This window comes from Polyergus mexicanus, unplaced genomic scaffold (genome assembly GCF_030449975.1).
Source record: "Polyergus mexicanus isolate NDT 795.1 unplaced genomic scaffold, iyPolMexi1.0 SCAF_8, whole genome shotgun sequence".
NCBI lineage: Eukaryota > Metazoa > Arthropoda > Insecta > Hymenoptera > Formicidae > Polyergus > Polyergus mexicanus.
The window spans coordinates 11148943-11168011 of NW_027223328.1; the positions used below are offsets into that span (position 1 = coordinate 11148943).

The following is a 19069-nucleotide window of genomic DNA, read 5'->3' on the forward strand; positions in this document are numbered from 1 at the left end:
TTCCTATTTATTATTGTAATTCAAGTAACAAAAACGTACATCTTATATATATATATATATTATTTTTGTAAAATCATGTGCGCGAATCTTCGAAAAAATGCATTATGCAAAATTCGAAGAATTTATACCAAGATGAAATAATATTGTTGACAAAATATCATGTGTAATAAATTTAAAGATTAAAATATGTTAAGAAAATTAAATTCATAACATAATTTTATCATCTCTTATATCTATCTTTATCATATCCTAATCTATCCGCTTACCAAAATTGGCAAAAAATATTTTTTTTGATATAAATATCTATTTCAATATAAATTATAAATATCTATATTATTTTTTATAAAACTTGGAAACATATGGCGATCTTTCTCATAAAAGTTTTCTTATAAGCAATCAACTTATTTAATACTGTTAATGATTACAGCTGTCCCGAAAATGCATGAATATACTCGGAAATATACGAAAATTGTTTTAGAATAAGCAGAACTTTCAAAAATCGACTAACATTTCATCTGGATTCGTATATATATGTTTGATGATGACTATTTTATTTTAATCAATATTTTTTTGCTTCGAAAAAGTAAAACTCTTTCTAGAACTGACGAATTATAAAACTATAAATTTTTTAAAATCTGACGAAAAATAACAAGGGAAATGTCGCGGAACAGTGTGAGACACTTTGACTTCTTCAATTTGTCTTGAGGCATTTTCTTTGATTTAACGATCAGAGAGAACTATTTGTTTAAGCTATCAAGAATTATTGGAATTATTAAAAATAAAACTCTTAATTATTTATGAATTTTCACGAAATATAATACTGCTGCAACTTCACACACACACACAATCCGAGATCAATTCATATATGGTATTCCGCTAGTGATAGTATTCTATGTACTTATAATTGGCAACAAATCTTTGTCAATGTATCAAAGTCACGCGGTTCCATCTCCTAGGAGAGAATGCGAATTATATCGTCGACGCATGAAATCGTGAATTATCACGAGCTAGTCTCATTTACAATGTGATATGCCTGGAAAACAAACATATTTACCGCGAACGAAGTGACGCATCATGCTATACGTCAGATACATAACAGAAGGTGGAATATAGTGGAAATGCAAACGATGTTTTTCTTCGACATGACATATGCAAAGTGCATCGACATGCTGTGTTATTTATTCTAGTATGCTGAGTGAGACGTATAAATTACAATGTTTACCGAAATGCCAGACGGCATATTTCTATCAACGTTTCTAGAAGACAATTCATGCTATTGTGAAAATTTGTGAAATAAAGGGTGAACATTTTTCCTTAATATCAAAAACGATGGAATAAGCAATAAGAACATGGATGCCAATATGTATGGATAGAGCCAGCACTGGCTATAAATTGCTGTTCGTGTGTTAATTATTATGTATGAATTGTCAGATCTTTGAGAATTTTTGATATAAATTATATACAATATACTTGTTTTATATATAAACAATTTTATAATGTCATCTTTGCATTTTTATAAGAAAATATTTTTGATTACAGAATTCGTAGAATCTTTGAAGCGCAGTTGTATTTTTTTTTTTTTTTTTTTTTTGCTATTACTCGCATATTTTCGATTATTTATTTTCCACTACTTTTTTATTCTCCTTCAATCAGCTGTATCAACAATTTTTCAGATAATTCGAATGATGAGTAATAACGGAAATTTAGGTGAGCTACGCCAGAGTACGGCCATAAAAGCGAATTGCCACTCGTAGAATCTATGATCTTGTTCGCGACTTTGTATTATACGAGGTCGCCGGCTTCGGCACCTTCGTCAGTAGATAGATAGGATGTTTCTTTTTTTTCTTTTTCTTCGCGCAACCATGACCAAGCATAAATTATTGCCGTTCATTTAAACTGGTGATACTCTCTTTTCATCGATCTCCCCGTTTTAATTTTCTTCCAGTCTTGTTCCTTTCCCGCAGTAAATTGTAATCGTCCACTGTATTCGAACGATTTTCACACGGTCAAATTTTTACACGATTTTTTATACATTATAGGACACGCAAAATTTTCCATTATGTTAAGATGTTTTTTTATATATCAATAAAAATACGTTCCGTAGTTTAATATATCGATCATTCTAGATCATTTCTCGTGCCAATTATACAATATTTGAACATTTGTATGCGATCGCGTTCCCAAGTATCATTCAATCATCGTGTCAAGTTTGACGGTTTTTATTTTTATGATTTATTCCGATGCAAATCTCTGGGAATTTTATCGCAAGGTAAAAATCACAAATTAATTGTTTATCAATCGTGGAGAGGTTTGCATTAAAAACAAAACAAAATTATTACATTAAATAATACTTTAAATCCCAAGATCTCGTATCATTATTTCGTATCAAACTGTCATACTCGCGATCGAGTCCGAAAACCGGCAATCAAATAAATATTGAAATATGCGTAGTGAATATTATCGAAGGTAATCGGGAGATTTACGAATATACATTAATAAAAGAATCTAAAAATTCACTCTCTCGGCAAAAGATATTTATACAAGTTTTATTATACTTCGGAAGATTATAAAAAATGTCATTAAATAATTCCTCTTCATATTTTTGTCATATTTTAAACTCAATCGTTTTATTTCTTTAACAATATAAATTTAATGCGTATTTTATTTAACAAATGCCCAACGCATGTAATGCAAAAATTTAACAATATGTATTATACATTCTATTCGATACTCATTATTATATCATGTACTATATTTTCCACAAGTCAAGTATGCAAAAAAAAAAAAAAAAAAAAACTGCTTCAAGCACAGATCTCATAAGTTAAGATACAAAACATCTATATCGAGGGCAAAAAATTTTTCTCAGGTAAGAGTATAAATTATTTCTTTCATTAAAAGGGACTCTCACTTTCCACCTTCGACCGCGCGCTTTCCGCGAAATTGCGGCAATATTTCACACGCGAGAGTTCTCTTTTGCTTTTCAATTTTAAAGAAACTGCGCTAAACGAGAGAAAAGTTTGAAAGGCGAGTTTGGACAAAAAGCTTCACATGTGAGTTCGTGTCTTTTCGACAGGATCATCATGCAATAGGTGTGCGACAACATGTGAGATCTGAAATTACTATTATATATAATTTTTGCTAGAAAATTTTATTTCCTCCTCACTTTATATTTCTCAAACGTGCAACTATGCCATTCTAGAAAATGCATCCTTGCAATTGCTATCAATCAGTGAGCAATGCTTTAAAGTTATGTTCGTAATCAACTATATTTTACGTTCGCTTCGAAATTGACTGTTTTTCTCTGGACCTGCGCAAACAAAAAATTGTAGTAACATTGTTGACAAGGATCTCTCCAGTTATATATATATATATATCTGTCAATTTATCGCCCGAATCATGGTCTATCTATACATATATGCCCCCCTCCACCCCCCTCGCACTCTGCAATAATAAGTATAACAAAATATCTTAAAAACACTTGGCGTCGCTTCAAATCGAATTGTGTTTATAGCACAATTGCATTTCTTCCTTTGGTATTGAATGCATCGTGAATATACGTATAGGATACTACTTTTTTGGCCATAACTCTTTCTTAGTCAGAAAATACTTTCGCACACACATTGAAATTTCGAAATAAGCTAATACGATAAGAACTGTTATTGCAGTAACGTAGCAATTATAATATATTAGCTTCTGTCTACCATATATATCTAGTTATAAAACGAAAAAGGGGCTATTTCCTAAATTCTATTTTAACGCAGGAGAATAAAAATGCTTAATACGAGATTATCAATATTTTTGAAAAGTATCTCGCGTTATTTATTTGATAATTTAAATCGCGCTTATAATATTGAATTAAATACAATATAATTCGAGCTGTATTCGAGCTCGAATCATCATTTTTATCAAATAATTGTACTGTTCTATTATAGGTGAGAAGATATTTCGAAGAAATTTAATCGCCGACGACAGAAAATGATAGGATATCGTGACGAAAGTCATGAAATATTATATAGGAATCGCTTGATTACCGGTCCGAAGCCACCGGGCTTTCTGCCTCCGACTGCGGATACATTGCGACATAGAATAGGGGGGTGGTGGTTGGTGTAGAGATTCTCCCTTCGCGGCTGCGGAGAAGAGGGCAGCGGACTAGGCATAACGGCGGGGTAGTAGGTTAGTTGGGGTACGGGGCTCGAAAAGAGGGGGATGTGATGCGCGCCGCGACACACCGCTGCGGGCTAGGAGCTAGAGTGAGACAGACTGATGTTCCGCCCCGCAACCGCAGCATCCCCCGTCGCCCGTTTACCCTCATCCTTTCTCTCTTTCTCTCCTTATCTCTCTCCTTCCAATAACTAGTTTCTCCTTTCGCCTCAATTCTTTGTTTCTCTCCTGACTTTTCCTCTCCCTCCTTTTCACATTTTACATTCTATTTCGTCTCTCTCTCTCTCTCTCTCTCTCTCTCTCCCCTCTCACTCTCTCTTTATCATACGCCCCTTTCTCCATTTCACCTCACTCGGTCCAGTAGAGCGTTGGAGCGTGCACGGAGCGGTCCGCAGCGCGTCTAGCTGCACGTACGGGCACGCATTGTCGATCACGCGTGCACCGGTGCCGTTCGCAATTCTCGTTCGATACACACGCGAAAACGTTTTCGCGCTACGTTAGTGAAGAAAAAGCCCGCGACGGATTCGAAAGGAAATCGTCGAAACGAACGACCGCGTCCACGTGGTACGCTTATAGATTAAATGCCAGAGCAAGAGAGGAGTACTCTCGCGGCGGCACGCGAACTTATCCGCTTTATAGGACCGCGAGAAACTCTGAAAATATGATCCTGTTTCTCGACAAGTTTTATAAACTCAAAGATCTTTAAAAAAAAAAAAAAAAAAAAAAAAAATCTAAAATACGATGGTCAATTTTTAGAATTAATTTTTTTTTTTCTTTTTTCCCCCAAGATATCGGGGTCGGTTTTTAACTTGAGAATATAATTAAAAGGATTCAATATAGAAAAACGTTTCTTCCGCAAAACACGGATATTTCTATAAATTAATTTTATTTTTACAAATGTTACTTGCGCGTGTTCTTTTCGAAGAATTCGAATATTTATATAACGCGGATTAATGAGCAGAATTATTAGAGAAAAGGAATGCACGGATTGCTTCAATTTGAACAAGGAAAACATAGAAGAGACCGTAGAGTTTTTAAGACTGCTTTTAAATAAAATTTCCTTGATTTAATCATAAAGTTGAATTTCCTGAATACGGATTCAAAAGAAGGCCAGAATGTGAGAGAGATAAAATAATAAAATAAGCTGAAAAGACGCGTTGAATGTGCAATTGAATAATTCGGGATACATAAAATATACCGACAATGTAAATTCGTAAAATATATAAGTGACATGTGTACGTGTACACACACGCATGCAATATCCATATTTCGAGTTCTCTTTGTGACATTTAATTTCAAATTTTGACTTTCTTGCTTTCAAAAAAATGTGCGTAGCACATTTACACTGCAAATCATGATTAAATTATGGTACCGATAGAAAAATCAAGTAATTGAGATAGATGAGTGTATTAATATCAATTACAATGTCAGAATGAGTATAGGCGCGTGAAATGTGCAATATATTGTATGCAAAATATACCAGTCCATCATATAAAATCTAAAAAACGAGCATAGCCCGCAAAAATAGCCTAATGAATATCGATGATATTTCATTTATCTATAAATAAAAAAAAAATTAATTTAGAAGTCAACAAATATTTTTATAGTTAATTGCAGCACAGAATTTACATTTGCGTTTATTAATCGCATCTGTTGAATCTGCTATCTTTTTTCGTGACTATATATATAAACACACACACACACACACACACACACACGTATATATGAATCAGCAATTTTTTTTATAATAAAATAATAAAGTATACTTTTAACTAACACGCAAGATAATATCCATTATTAGCTAAAGAGAACCTCTGTACAAGAAGACTCTCAAATCGAGTATTGTTCATATATTATTGACCCTTGGAAACCGCCAATTTCGCGAAACAGCTTTTTATAGCTTTTCAGTGTCAGCTCATCTGCTATATAGCAGATTCAATTCGTATTTTACTGTAAACTTATCGATTCCGTTTTATCCGAAACAATATTGCATTGTAATTCATCAAATTATGTTTATAAAAACATAAGAGATTTTATGTACTAAAAATACTTTAATCAAAGAATTAGATAAATTTTTGCCATGTCATTGCTACAATATAAAAATCAAATTATTTTCAAAATGAGATAAATAAACTTCTAATTAAAAAATAAAATAATAATTTCTATAATCTACTTTTTAAGAATTTAAGAAAATTGCTCTTATAGATTCGAATTAATTTTCTCCATTACCTAAACCAGATTTGTACGTGTGAGCTGGAACAATATAATCAAATAATTTGAATCTATTTTAGGGCAAAACCTTGCAATTCAATTTAATTCATCAGCGCGTAGTTTATTTTTTGCCATTTTGAATTCGTATAATTTAATTCCATGTTTGGTTCTTTGTTGCTAAAAAAATTTAAATTTGTTTTTATCGCAGCTCACGCTTTAATCAAACACGATTTCACTCTGTAGACGCACTTAATATTTGTGCATTCTTCACTTAAGTAAGACGTTGGCCGTGTCCGTACAGATGTCTGAACGCGACGAAAAAGGAAGAGATACGTAAACGACGCGTGGCCAATTATTTTAGCTCTAATTGAGCGACGACGCGGTACATTTGGTATTAAATAGAAGGGCAGCTAATTGGCACCGAAACAGTGCCTAGTGTTAATTCGTTGCTGTGGCTCGATTGGCCAATGTATCCCACTGCGAACAGTCATCGCAAAATGCAGTCATACATAATCACGTCAGGGTAATCATCCTTTCGCTTGCCGCCGGTGATAAGGAGCCTCGTAAGGTTCGCCTTAAAAGCCCGTGTGTCCGCAACCTTCGTTAACGATAATTCGCACGACCTTCCTGTTATTCTATGACAAACTCCTGCAGTACGTGACCAAATTCGCCACCATGACCAGCGGACAGAGGAACAAATCCGTTGTATATCCCGAACAACGATACAGCTATATGCCATGCCCATTATACGATACCGGTAAGTGCACCATATAATCGATATATCGTTCTGTCGTTGATCCTTTCACCTTTCTCTCTCTATCTCTTTGCTGCATTTCGAGCTAAAATAAATACCTTTGCATAATTCGATATGATTACGCATGAATTTTGGATGCGCTCTATATGAATAGAATTTTAAAAACTTTGAAAAATTTCTTTTTTGAGAATTGTAGAAATATATTCACACATACATATAATTTTAAAAATTCTTTAATTATTATTGAGATATATATCCGTTTTCTTTTATGCTTATTATATTTTCTGTATTTCTATTTCGAGCTATATGACCGTTTCTTTTTTTTTTTTTTTTTTTTTACAATTATGTAGATATTATAGACTTATTTAATTACATAGGGTAATCAATAACGATTAGCATTAATCTAAAGACAGGTGCTCGTGATCGATCTACGATTTAGGCCCTATGCGAGACTCGATACAAGATAACTCCATGTAATTTCGAGTAAGTTGGAAAAGAGTAAGTTTATTAAAACATTGCGCCCCAAAAGACGCGTGTCAGGCGTAAATAAAAAAAAAATAAATAAATTTTATACATTGTTACACATATACATACATACGTATGTGTGTATGTCTGTTTGATTCCAAATATCGCAAAGAATAAATTTCTGTAAATTTCGATAAAATGCCAAGACATTCTATGTACAATCTAATACGTCAGCTAAACATTAATATTATTGATTTTTCCTCACGCGACTGTACTTTGTATAATTTAAGTAAAATCGCATCCTGGCATCTCGCACATCTTTTTTCTGGCATAATAAAATTTATAGTCTCACGTGTTCTTAGATTAATTGTATTTTCCGTCTGCTGCACCGTATTGCAACGCCAAACAGACGATAAGCTTAAAGTTTGTTGCAATTATCTATTCATTACTTATTAAAGATATAAAATTTAATCTATCTAATTCAAAGTAAATCAAAATTAATTTTATTCAATTTTCATAATAATAAGTTCATAAATATATATATATATATATATATATATATATATATATATATATATATATATATATATATTGCGAATATATCGATATTGTATCAGCATAGCTGTTGTGTACACATGATATAAAGTATATTCTTTCGTGATACCGAGGAGTTCGGTAAAATTACATTTGCACAAAAAAGCTAAGTTGATTGAGAAATTATTTATGATACTCTACATTTCTCCAATATATATTCGGAAAAACGGATTAGATAGAGTGCCAAATGCGTCACAGGTGGTTTTACAATGAATGAATATGAGCAAGAAATATGATGGATTCCAATAAAGTATTTAATTCTATTTAATTGAATTAATTAATAGATATGATATTTGTGAATCTCTCGTCACCGTTGCCAAATATATTTGTGGGGATGATAGGTGAGAAGAAATATACAATAATTTTCTGCGTTTCTAGATTCAATGTGTTTAAAATGTATTAATTATGTTACAATTTTATTTCGTACAAGTAATAATCGTCATTCTTTTAAAAGAAACAATCAAATAACTGATCTATTATTATTCGCGAAGTTATTTAAACTAATCAACGTAACTTTCACACGTTTCAAATTATGTAAACGAAAAAGCAGGGAGCGCTATACTCAAAATAATATCCCTACTAAATTTTCTAAAAAAAAAAAAAAAAAAAAAATTTACGCTATACCGACAGATGCAGAGAATCACAATTAAATATAAATTGTTCAAGGTTGCGGAACGCACGCAAGCTGAAACTTAATCGATGTTATACTTGTAATACCGAATATCTCATAATCCGAAAAACGAGCATGCACATGTACAGTTGTTTTTCGAGTTTATCGAGCGTCCATCATAAAAATGCTCATAGATCGTAATATTTATATTCATGTAATATTCCTCACGTATTTGCACAACGCAGGTCTTTTCTAATGTATATTCGCGATAAACATTTCTCTATTAAGAGTATTTCTTAAGAAATGTACTCGTAAATTTTATTTATTTTATATATATATATATACTATTTTTATATTATTTAAAAAAATTCATACTATATATCAAAAGAAATCAATTTTAAACCATGTGAGAATACAATACAATACAGACACCTTAGCACGCTTTTAGAATAATACTTCGTATAAAATTTGAGCATATAAAATATATGAAGAAAGCGCGCGTCAAAATGCGCGAAATGTCCAAATGGGATCTCGCTCGACTGATCCAGCAGACCCTTTCTATCGAGGCCGATCGATCTTTCATTTCGTTATGTCAATTGATAATATAAACATAGTATATCAGAGAAATGTTTCGTCGAAATGTTTGAAAAAAATAAACGAATTATAAACGAAGAGTCATATTGTGAACTGGCTCGACCAGATCAAAATACCAGATCAATGATTTTCGAACGTCATCTGACAAGTCTATGCCAAGCCGTCTGTCACGTCACCTTGAGGTATTCATAGTTCTGCCATATTATCGTCGCGCTATTAATACTTGCGATAACTTTAGTTTTCAAACGTATGCCAAGAATAAAGGCACGTCGCGACTCGTAAATTTGACAGTAGATTTCGTCTCCCCAAAAGACCTCGATCGCTCGAAGGGAGACCGTGAAGTCGAGAAATTAAATCGATCGCAAATTGCCAATCTGCCTATTAAAAAATTCGGAACCGTTTATGTTTATCAATTAAATGCCTCCACAAGAGTAATATTGTCTCGGCTCTCTTGTATGTCTCTTGTATCGGCTTGTATGTGGCTTAAGAGCAGCACAAGTAGGCAATAAGTAAGGCAATAAAGAGACGGCGACAGGAATGCCGCTAATTGAAAGAGATAAATCGAAGTACCTCTAACCACACATATCCGAGAACGTAGCTCGTTTTATTAAAGTAGAAGGCGTTGCCAATTCTTGGCAACTAAAGTACAAATCTTTCGAAGTGCAACAATCGCGGTTGAGCGTTTTCCACTTTTGTTCTTCTCTTTCTCTTTTTCTTTCAACACGCGTGTCGCGTCGAGTGGTAACTATTGACACGTGAAAGACGAATTTTCCCAGAAAAAAGAAGCTATCTTGTGTCTGTCAGCAACGAACGTGTAACTCTTGGCAGGTAGAATTTCGAACGATATCAGAAAACTAGCAATTCTGAAAAATATTGATGACTTCGCCAAAAACTCGTGATCAAAATTCGGCACTCGTTCTGACGTTACATTTGCCGATAGTAGTAAAGTAAAAAAAAAAAAAAAAGAAAAAATTTATTTATCGTACTATTGAAAGTAATAACTTAATGTATTCTTAATTTAATCAGATTCATAGATATTAATAATTCAATAATAATTATGTAATCATATTTCAATAATATTTCAATATAATTAAATTTTAAATTTTTTCAATAAATAAATTTTCAATAATATTGTATTTCAATAATCGAATAATTCATAATTACGCTGTATAAATATAATTTAATCAATTAAACGTGTACATGCGTAATAAAATAAATAAAAAATCCCAATTAAGGAATTTAATAACTTGTTATATTGTTCTCAAATGATAACATTCTCTGATTATTTCTTTTCTGTATATCCAGTAGAAAAAGTGGCACAAGTGTCTTTATTAGCGCGGCACACACACACACACACACACACACACACACACACACACACACACACACACACACACACACACACACACACACATATATATTTCTGCTTCTCTTCATTCCTTTTGTAAATTAACTTTCGCGAAGAAACTTGACGATCTATGTTTTTTTTTTATATTAGCACTATTTTTGTTCGCTTTACTCCTAAAATTAGAATCTTAGAATTTAAACAATGAAAGTGATTAAACAATTCTATAATATGCAGGAAAATTTATATACTTTTTTTTTTTCTCTCCGCAGTATCATGACAATTGCAATATAAAGATCGCGATACTTTGCATATAATTAGTATCTCATACAAAATGTTATTTTTAGCTTTTAGAATCAATGCCATCGTTTGTTTCACAAAGACAAAGATATTTAGAACAACGCGTTTACACCGAAAAATAAAATCAACTAATAAACAGTGTACGAGAAAAAATATTTTTCTCGATAAGCGAATGTGATGACGTTATACTCCGTATTACTCACATGACTCATTATAATTGCAGCTGATGATAATTAATTTTTAATCGAGAATTTTGAAAAAGCGCGAGTTTGGGAAAGTTTCCACCTGCGCCGGAACGCTCCTAAAATAGATATTAACGTCGCCGGCGATACTTGCCAAGTATACGCAATGACGCGTAATAACTTAATCGCTCCTCCGATAAAAAAAAAAAAAAAAAAAAAATGACATTATCGAAATTGAGGTAACGCGAGGTAGCGATTATTCCGCGCGAATTAGACAGACGTCGCGTAGCGGGATCCTCGCGTGTCTTCGTGTATCTAGTCGCAGAGCACGTTGCGGGGAGTTGCGGTTACTCGACGGCCCTGGGAAGCGTCGCGACGCCTCGTGCATGCCTCAGTGCGAAGGTGCCGTTCGCCAGGAGCGCGCCGCGTCTCTTCTACGCTCCTTCCGTCTTTCTCCATCTCTCATACTTTCTCCGCTGCTCCCTTTCTCTCCCGCGCACCTTGCCGCGATCTTTTAAAGTAACGGAAGAACGTGCGCTCTCTCTCTCTCTCTCTCTCGAGTGAATGCCGCGAATGCGTACGTCTTCAGGACCGTATTCACTCTCGACCGAGGTACCATCGTGACACGCGCCGTCGAGCTGGCCATCGCGTGGCATCGCATGTCTGGATCAAGCGAGTCGAGACAAGCAGAGATAATAACCTTCGTGGAGGAACCTTGACATCGCGGCACACATCGCGTTTATACAGTGAATATTTCAATCAGAATCGATCTATCGCGTGTGCATACACGTGTGTGTCTGTGCTCTTCTCTCTCTCTCTCTCTCTCTCCAATCCTATCGTGTACTCGTATTCGTTGGAAAAATCTTTCCCATCCCACGTGCAGTTACATATGAAGCTACGCGCTGTCATTCTGTCACCTCGTGAAAAATACTTTCTTCGCTATCGTTAATACGCGCGTGTAAATATTTCATAGCGTTATCGATGTACGCGAAACACAGATACTCACCGATCAACTTCATCCTCTTGATAGTTCGATGATTAACGATATACGTCGATTTTTCGCGCGTAATTGATGTTAATAAAACTGTCAGAAAATTAAATCGCGAGATTATACAATATTTTGCGCGCAGCACTATATTTTTGTCGAATTGCACAAGATCAAACTATCTTATATACAATAGTATCGAGCCGAATATTTGTCGTTATGTAAATTCATTTATAAATTGAAATCGTGCGTAAAAATGCCGCTCGCTACGTTCCACTACGGCACGAAAAATCAATGTCACGTCGCGATCGAGGTGATCCTTGGTGAAATTGCGCTATTCATTTCCGTCACCCGTTATTTCAGAGATGCCGAATCCGAATCCTGCCGACAATCGCGTGTGTAGCGTGAATATTACGATACAAGATCGATCGACTGCACGGAACACGTGTTTCATAAATGCCTCTGTACTGTCTATCGTGACTTTGACGTTATTTTTCCTCACCTGTCTCGGATGAATAGAATATACGCGGAATCCAATGCCGTTGAGTATATCTGATACGAGTAATACCATTTGTGCTTTTGCATGGCGAATCGAATTTATTTGAAATCATACGGTATATTGTATACATAGAGTTTAAGTTCTTTCATGTATATAAGGCGGACGCTATATAGTCACCAATGTTGGAAACACAAATAGATAAATGTCTTTTAACAATCGTCATTTTCTTTGACTTCGTGCTTTATCCTTGCAATGCGGCTGTGCACTCACGCCAATCGAAGTTACTCGTAAATATTTCAATATAGTATCGATCTACCGAGCGAAGCGGACATTCCAAGTATTCGCGCTTTCGCATCAATAACTTTGTTTCCTTTTTTTCTGAAATAACCGCGATTAAGTATGCGCAAAGTTTTTTTTTTTTTTTTTAATCTTTTATAGAAACGTCCAACGAATAAAGATAACGCACGTTTATTTTTATTATACATTTTATGATTACTATCTATTATATTTTATAAAAATTATAAAGTATAAAAGAATATTTGAAAAATTTTATACATTTTTTTTTACGCTCAAGAGGATATTTTAAGCTAAGCGATATTTTTCATTCGTATAATCAAACATCACAAAAACGTGATACGTTTAAACGTCTTCTCTTATTTGAACATCTCAAAATGATATAAAACAATTATAAATTATTCATTTTCCTATCCATCTCCCGCTTTCGTTTTCGTCGTGTTTGTGTTCGAATCCTCATCATGTTGCGAATAATTTTTATAGATCTTCGTATCTCGTAGCTTATGTATACAATTGTAGCTTTTGGTCAATCGTGAATTTTATATCGATGTCGTTGCTTGTAATAGCATTCCGACAGCGGTGATAGACGACCGTCTCTCGTCCTTGTCCTTATATACTCGTATATTACCACGGAGACAGCTGCTCGCTTGCTTTACTCGTGTAAAACTCCAAAATTTGCATGGAGTTTGAGCGATTGTTTCCTCTAATAGTAGCGGCCGTCGTATTCGTACAAAATTAATATAACGATCGGGATTTGGCGAAGAAAGTATACACGCAAAGTTGGTTTCAGGTACAAAGTTTTTTCTCTTCGAGAAAAAATAAAAAATCAATATCATGCCAACATTATATTCATTTTCTATGTATATGTGTGTGTACTGCGTTGTACAGAAAAGAATGAAAGTCATCGACGAAGCCAGAATAATCTATTAACTTGGAATATCGAACAAAGTACGATCATACCAAAATGACAGATCGGTATAAAATTGACATATATATTGAATAAAATAATAAAAATAGAAAGATGTATTTTAGCTTAATAATTTAACATTAAGAATAATTAAATAAAGATTAAGAAGATGATTCTCGTCTTGGATCGTAATTCAAAATTTGAATGTTGAACCTCTCGAAATATTTATTAAGTAGACTAATTAAAATTTAATCCGTCAAACATAATAACATGGTTATAGAATACAGGTATATTTATAATAGTTATGAATATTTTTATATATAATCACTATTATGACAGTACTTGGAATTACATACTGCACGCTTTAGTGTAAATCCGGGAATAAATGTTAATCTCGGCACTTGCTTTACTGCCAGGAGAAGTTGAATTTTCTCCACAGTACGTGACTCGATAGCAGAGCAAATTCGGCGGATTTCGACTTTAAAAGTCAGCAGGATAAATTCCCGTTGTTTATTGCCGAGGTATTGCAGCATTTACAGGCAATTCGTTTCTCTCTCACACACGTAATTACTTAGTAAAATTCTTAGATGATGGATCTTCTCGTTTCAGATTATTTTTATTTGCTTTAGACAAAGAAAGTAAGTTAATCTTGGAAATATTTAACATTTAATCTTAGAATATGAGAAATAAATAAATTAATATGTAATTTTTATATCATTATATAGAGTGTAGGAAACTAAATATAATTTTAAATTATATGTATTGTATAATTTAAAATTTTTTAATATTTTATTATTTTTACGAATTGTTTTAATGTATTAAATAATGTCAAAAATAATATATTAAATAATATTTTAATATATTAAAATAATGTCAAATAAAAATCAAACTATAGCACATACACATACGGATAATGTTTGGCAAAATTGATTAGAAAATCTTTATTATTTAAATGCCCTAACATTTTTTTTAAAACATATGCGTTAATTTAATACAACGTATTAGACGATATAAACAGAGAAAACGATAGCCTTGTTTTAAGTTCAGTGACTAATATAAACTCACGGTCATGTACCCCTTGCCAGCTATAGAACAAATAAAATAGTAAAAGACAATTATCTCGTTAACTGATTTACATAGATGTTATTGTACAAGGCAATCAAATCTGTGTTTAAAATAAATTATGAATTGCAAAACTTTTATTTTATTTCCAAATAATTTCGAATGATTAAGCATATTAAAATTGCAAAATTTAATCGCAAAACATATCATTAAAATATCCTTCAATATATATATATATATATTTCACACATTTTGAATAGAATGATTTATTAAATACTTCTTTGCAAACTTTTAAACTATTACAATTAAATTACTAGAAAATATCGTCACAAGATTTATTGAACAAGATATTATAACATTTAAAAAAAATAACACTATTCAGTTTTACATACCGTTAATATTAGCTTAGAAATTACGGTTAGAGAGTATATATATATATATATTTTTTTTTTTTTTTTAATTAAAAAAGATTTTATTCAGTAGACGATTTCAAGACAAAAAATCTTGGCAGTGCACGCAGCCAATTTGTTCCAAAAATAATCAAGAATTCGAGTGAATATAAATTACATTCCTTATCATTATCGAATAAAACGCGCAGCGTTAAAATAAATCGAATAAATTTCTCGTTTTCACGCATCTGCGCCGTATCCTACTGACAAAGCAGTCTCTGCTTTAGATCAATCGGGAGACTATTAAAGCTCGTGCCGTTTCTACAACGAGACAGTTTACCACGAAGTGGCAAACGTTAGTCGACGTATACGCGTGATTCGTGTCTCTTTTAATGTAACGTCGCGCGCTAACTCTCTGATCAATTTAAATTTCTCCTACAAACTTTTAATTTTTCGGGAAAGTGAGATCGCGATGAATATAAAACAAGTTTAAATCCAAATAAACTTAAATGTAAAATATATAAATTATTGAATAGCACATAAATATGTTTTAATAGAAACGAATAATTTAATATTGTTAAATATAAAATTTCAAAATATAATATATCATCCAGTGAATCTCGGTGACGATCGAAAGGATTAATAGCCACGAGCTTCGTAACGTTTTTTGGAATGTATCGAATTGACAAAACATTAAAATAATCTAATTGCACGCGTTAAATCGGCGTTAAAATTATTATTCAAGTTGTCAACGACTTCGATTTAACGAATGTATATTTTCCGTTCATTCTACCGAGCCTATTTTGAATTATAAAGCTTGTTCTTGATAAAGCAAATTGAAAATAGATTGGAGCTATTAATATAAGGTGTATCAAACTGACGCGATTTATATAACGTTGTTTATTTAGTTAGCTCGGAATTATGCAGTTTATTTATTTTGTATCATGTACGTATCAACTGTGTGAAAAAATATCTGGAATTCATCTTATTATTAGTAAAGAAAATCATTGTATAAATTTTAATATTGTATGCCGATTAATAAGAAAAGATACTGGAACAGATCATTTTTATATGTTTTCAATTATATTTATAATATTTCATCAAATCATCTTTTAAGGCATCAATCAAATGTTTAATTACACGTGTTTTTTTATAAGTTTCTTTTCTATATTCTTCGTGAATTATGGATAGTATACGGAGAAATAACGTGTGAGTGACGTTAACTCAGTTTTAGATATAAATTCGTGATTTCTTACATCGCTCACGCTTTTTAAAAACACGGAGAGCACGATATCGATAAATAGACGTCGCAAAAAAAAAAAAAAAATAAATAAATAAATAAAAATAAAAATAAAAATAAATAAATCTAGCTCTTGTGTATTTAAAATGTTTTGATAAAATTTACATTTTATTCGACAGAATAAAAATACTCTGAAATTACTAACAATTTTGAAAATATCAACAATAAGTTCTCATATACGCTGACAATAAAATAGACGCATATATTTAAAAAAATGTTATACTATTTAAATAATAAATGAAATAAATTATTCGCGATAATTTTGTGCTCTACACAGTGTGATTTTTATATAATAATTCAAAAATATTAATATTTAATAAGACATTGAAAATATCAAACTTTTCTGAAAACCGTTTCTACTTTAATATATTTTAACAATGCACAATGCGCATAGATTTTTTTTTTTTTTTTTTTTTTTTTTTTTTTTTTTTTTTTTTTTTATTCCGTTCTCAGTATCCCGAAGTTATAAGTTTCGATTATCCTCCGTGTATTTCGGTCGAGAGATCGCGCGACAGAAGATCGTTATCATTCTTTTCATTCGACCTAGATCGACCACGCGAGTGCTTTAGTACAACACGGCAGTAAAAAGTTGGTAAAAGTTAAACGCTCTAACACTTTCGCGAGTATCCCCTGTCGGGGGATTGATTGTCCAGATTGATTTGCACGAGCGGCTTAAACCTCCGATCCCCCGATGTTGGTGTTATATCACGCCGATTTTTCCTGGGCTCGGACGAAACATCAGGACGCCCGAATTGGCATTTATAATGCGTCGTTAATCTCTTAATACGTTCCGTCGTGAGTTAGGCAGCTATCGGTGTGCCCAGAGAAGATCGCGCGCGCAAAAAAAAAAAAAAAAAACCATCTTGTGTCGGAAAGGCGTCAAAATCCAAAACACGAAATCGTGCATGGGGATTATGGGAAAGATCTAAAGAAGCGCCTATAAACGTCCCCATATACCTCCTTGTGATCGTCGCACACCGCCACCACCACTGTCTCTCTCTTTCACGCGCATCCTCGAACACCCGACCGAATCGATCCGAACGTACCGAACGGTCGAGTAAAAAGTCGAGAAAAAGAAAAACGAATAAAAAAAAACACACATACACATCACGAGAAATATACGCCGATAACGATCTGAAATCGTGCACTGAAGTCAGTCATGAATCTTATGTTCCGCAAGAATTTCGGAGGCGAGAAGGGATCCGGTGGTGGCGGACTAGGTGGAGGTGGACTAGGGGAAGTTCGGCCCGTCCTGGGGAGCACTTACGGAACCTCGTTCGGTCAGCTAGGAACGCGTTTCGGCGCGGCGCGCGTCGGCGTCGGCCAGCCGGTGGTCGGCGGCGCACGTGGACCCGCACGACGCAGCCGGGAGTTCGGATACTCTCCGTCGATGGGCGATCACGAGCACCAGGGGCACGGCTATCGTACTCACTTGTTCCTGTCACCGCCCGCAGGTGGGGCCCTTGGCTCGCCACCCGAGGAACCCGGCGAACGGCTGGGTCCGCCGCCCCGCCGTAATTCGGGACCCCATGTGATCAAGTGGGGCGGCGGCGGGCCCGTCGGTTCCGCGCAGGGTGCGCAGACCGCGAATCAAGCCAGGAGGAAGCAAAACCAGAAGGAACCTTCCGATCCGCCGACCCCGACTGCGTCTAGGCAGGTAGGTATATAATTGATAATTCTAACGAATTTGCGAAAGATCCAGGAAAGAAAAACTTGAACGACTTTTTTAATATTTCTTCATTCACATAAAATTATCTGGATCCATCATTTAGATGCATAATTGATGATTTGCATGATAAAATATATAAGATATTCAAAAAGAAATGTATATCTTGATTTATCTATTGATGAAGAAATTTAAAAAAAAAAAAAAAAAAATAGCATCAGTTAACACTGAGATTACGGGCGTATGACATAAATTAATACAATCAACTATCAAGCAAATTTATCTCTTAACGTCACGCGCAGAAAACCGCCGCACTAATGTTGTATATACAATACATATTCTGCAATTAATCCTAATTATAATAATATCCTTCGCAATCGATCATAATGATGAGGAACAGCATTAATTCGCGATCGCTAAATTAAAATTATCTGATTCAAGAATTCAGAAATGTGTTGCAATTGGGATGTTCTTAGCGACCGAATCATAGCAATGCATTATGAATATGTAAATAGTTCATTACTCTTGAATTATTATCAAGGATAAAAAGCTCCGATATATCGTATTATAACAAGCTTAATTTACGATTTTCTATTTTATGCTTAAACACAATAATAATAACTTTTTTAATTTGTATTGACATATTATATTATACATATATATGTTTTTTTTATTTAGACCTATAAATAGTTTTATGACTCGTATATACAACTTAATCGATTATCTATTCAAGAAAATACACTCAATCTTA

General features: G+C 33.5%; 2 protein-coding genes across 11 annotated transcripts in view; one reads left to right on the forward strand and one right to left on the reverse strand.

Annotated features, from left to right (window-relative positions):
• Lbr (lamin B receptor) overlaps nucleotides 1-19069 on the reverse strand; it is an 87107-nt gene that overhangs the window by 57173 nt on the left and 10865 nt on the right. The gene's annotated exons all lie outside the window — the stretch shown is intronic.
• LOC138935756 (uncharacterized) overlaps nucleotides 6923-19069 on the forward strand; it is a 28078-nt gene continuing 15931 nt past the window's right edge. The window contains exons 1-2 of one of the 10 annotated variants that reach the window (XM_070300581.1): nucleotides 6923-7129; nucleotides 18107-18309. In XM_070300581.1, coding sequence (XP_070156682.1) covers nucleotides 7048-7129; nucleotides 18107-18309 — 285 coding nt within the window. In that variant the 5' untranslated portion in view covers nucleotides 6923-7047. The other 9 variants (XM_070300579.1, XM_070300578.1, XM_070300577.1 and 6 more) reach the window with 9 other exon arrangements.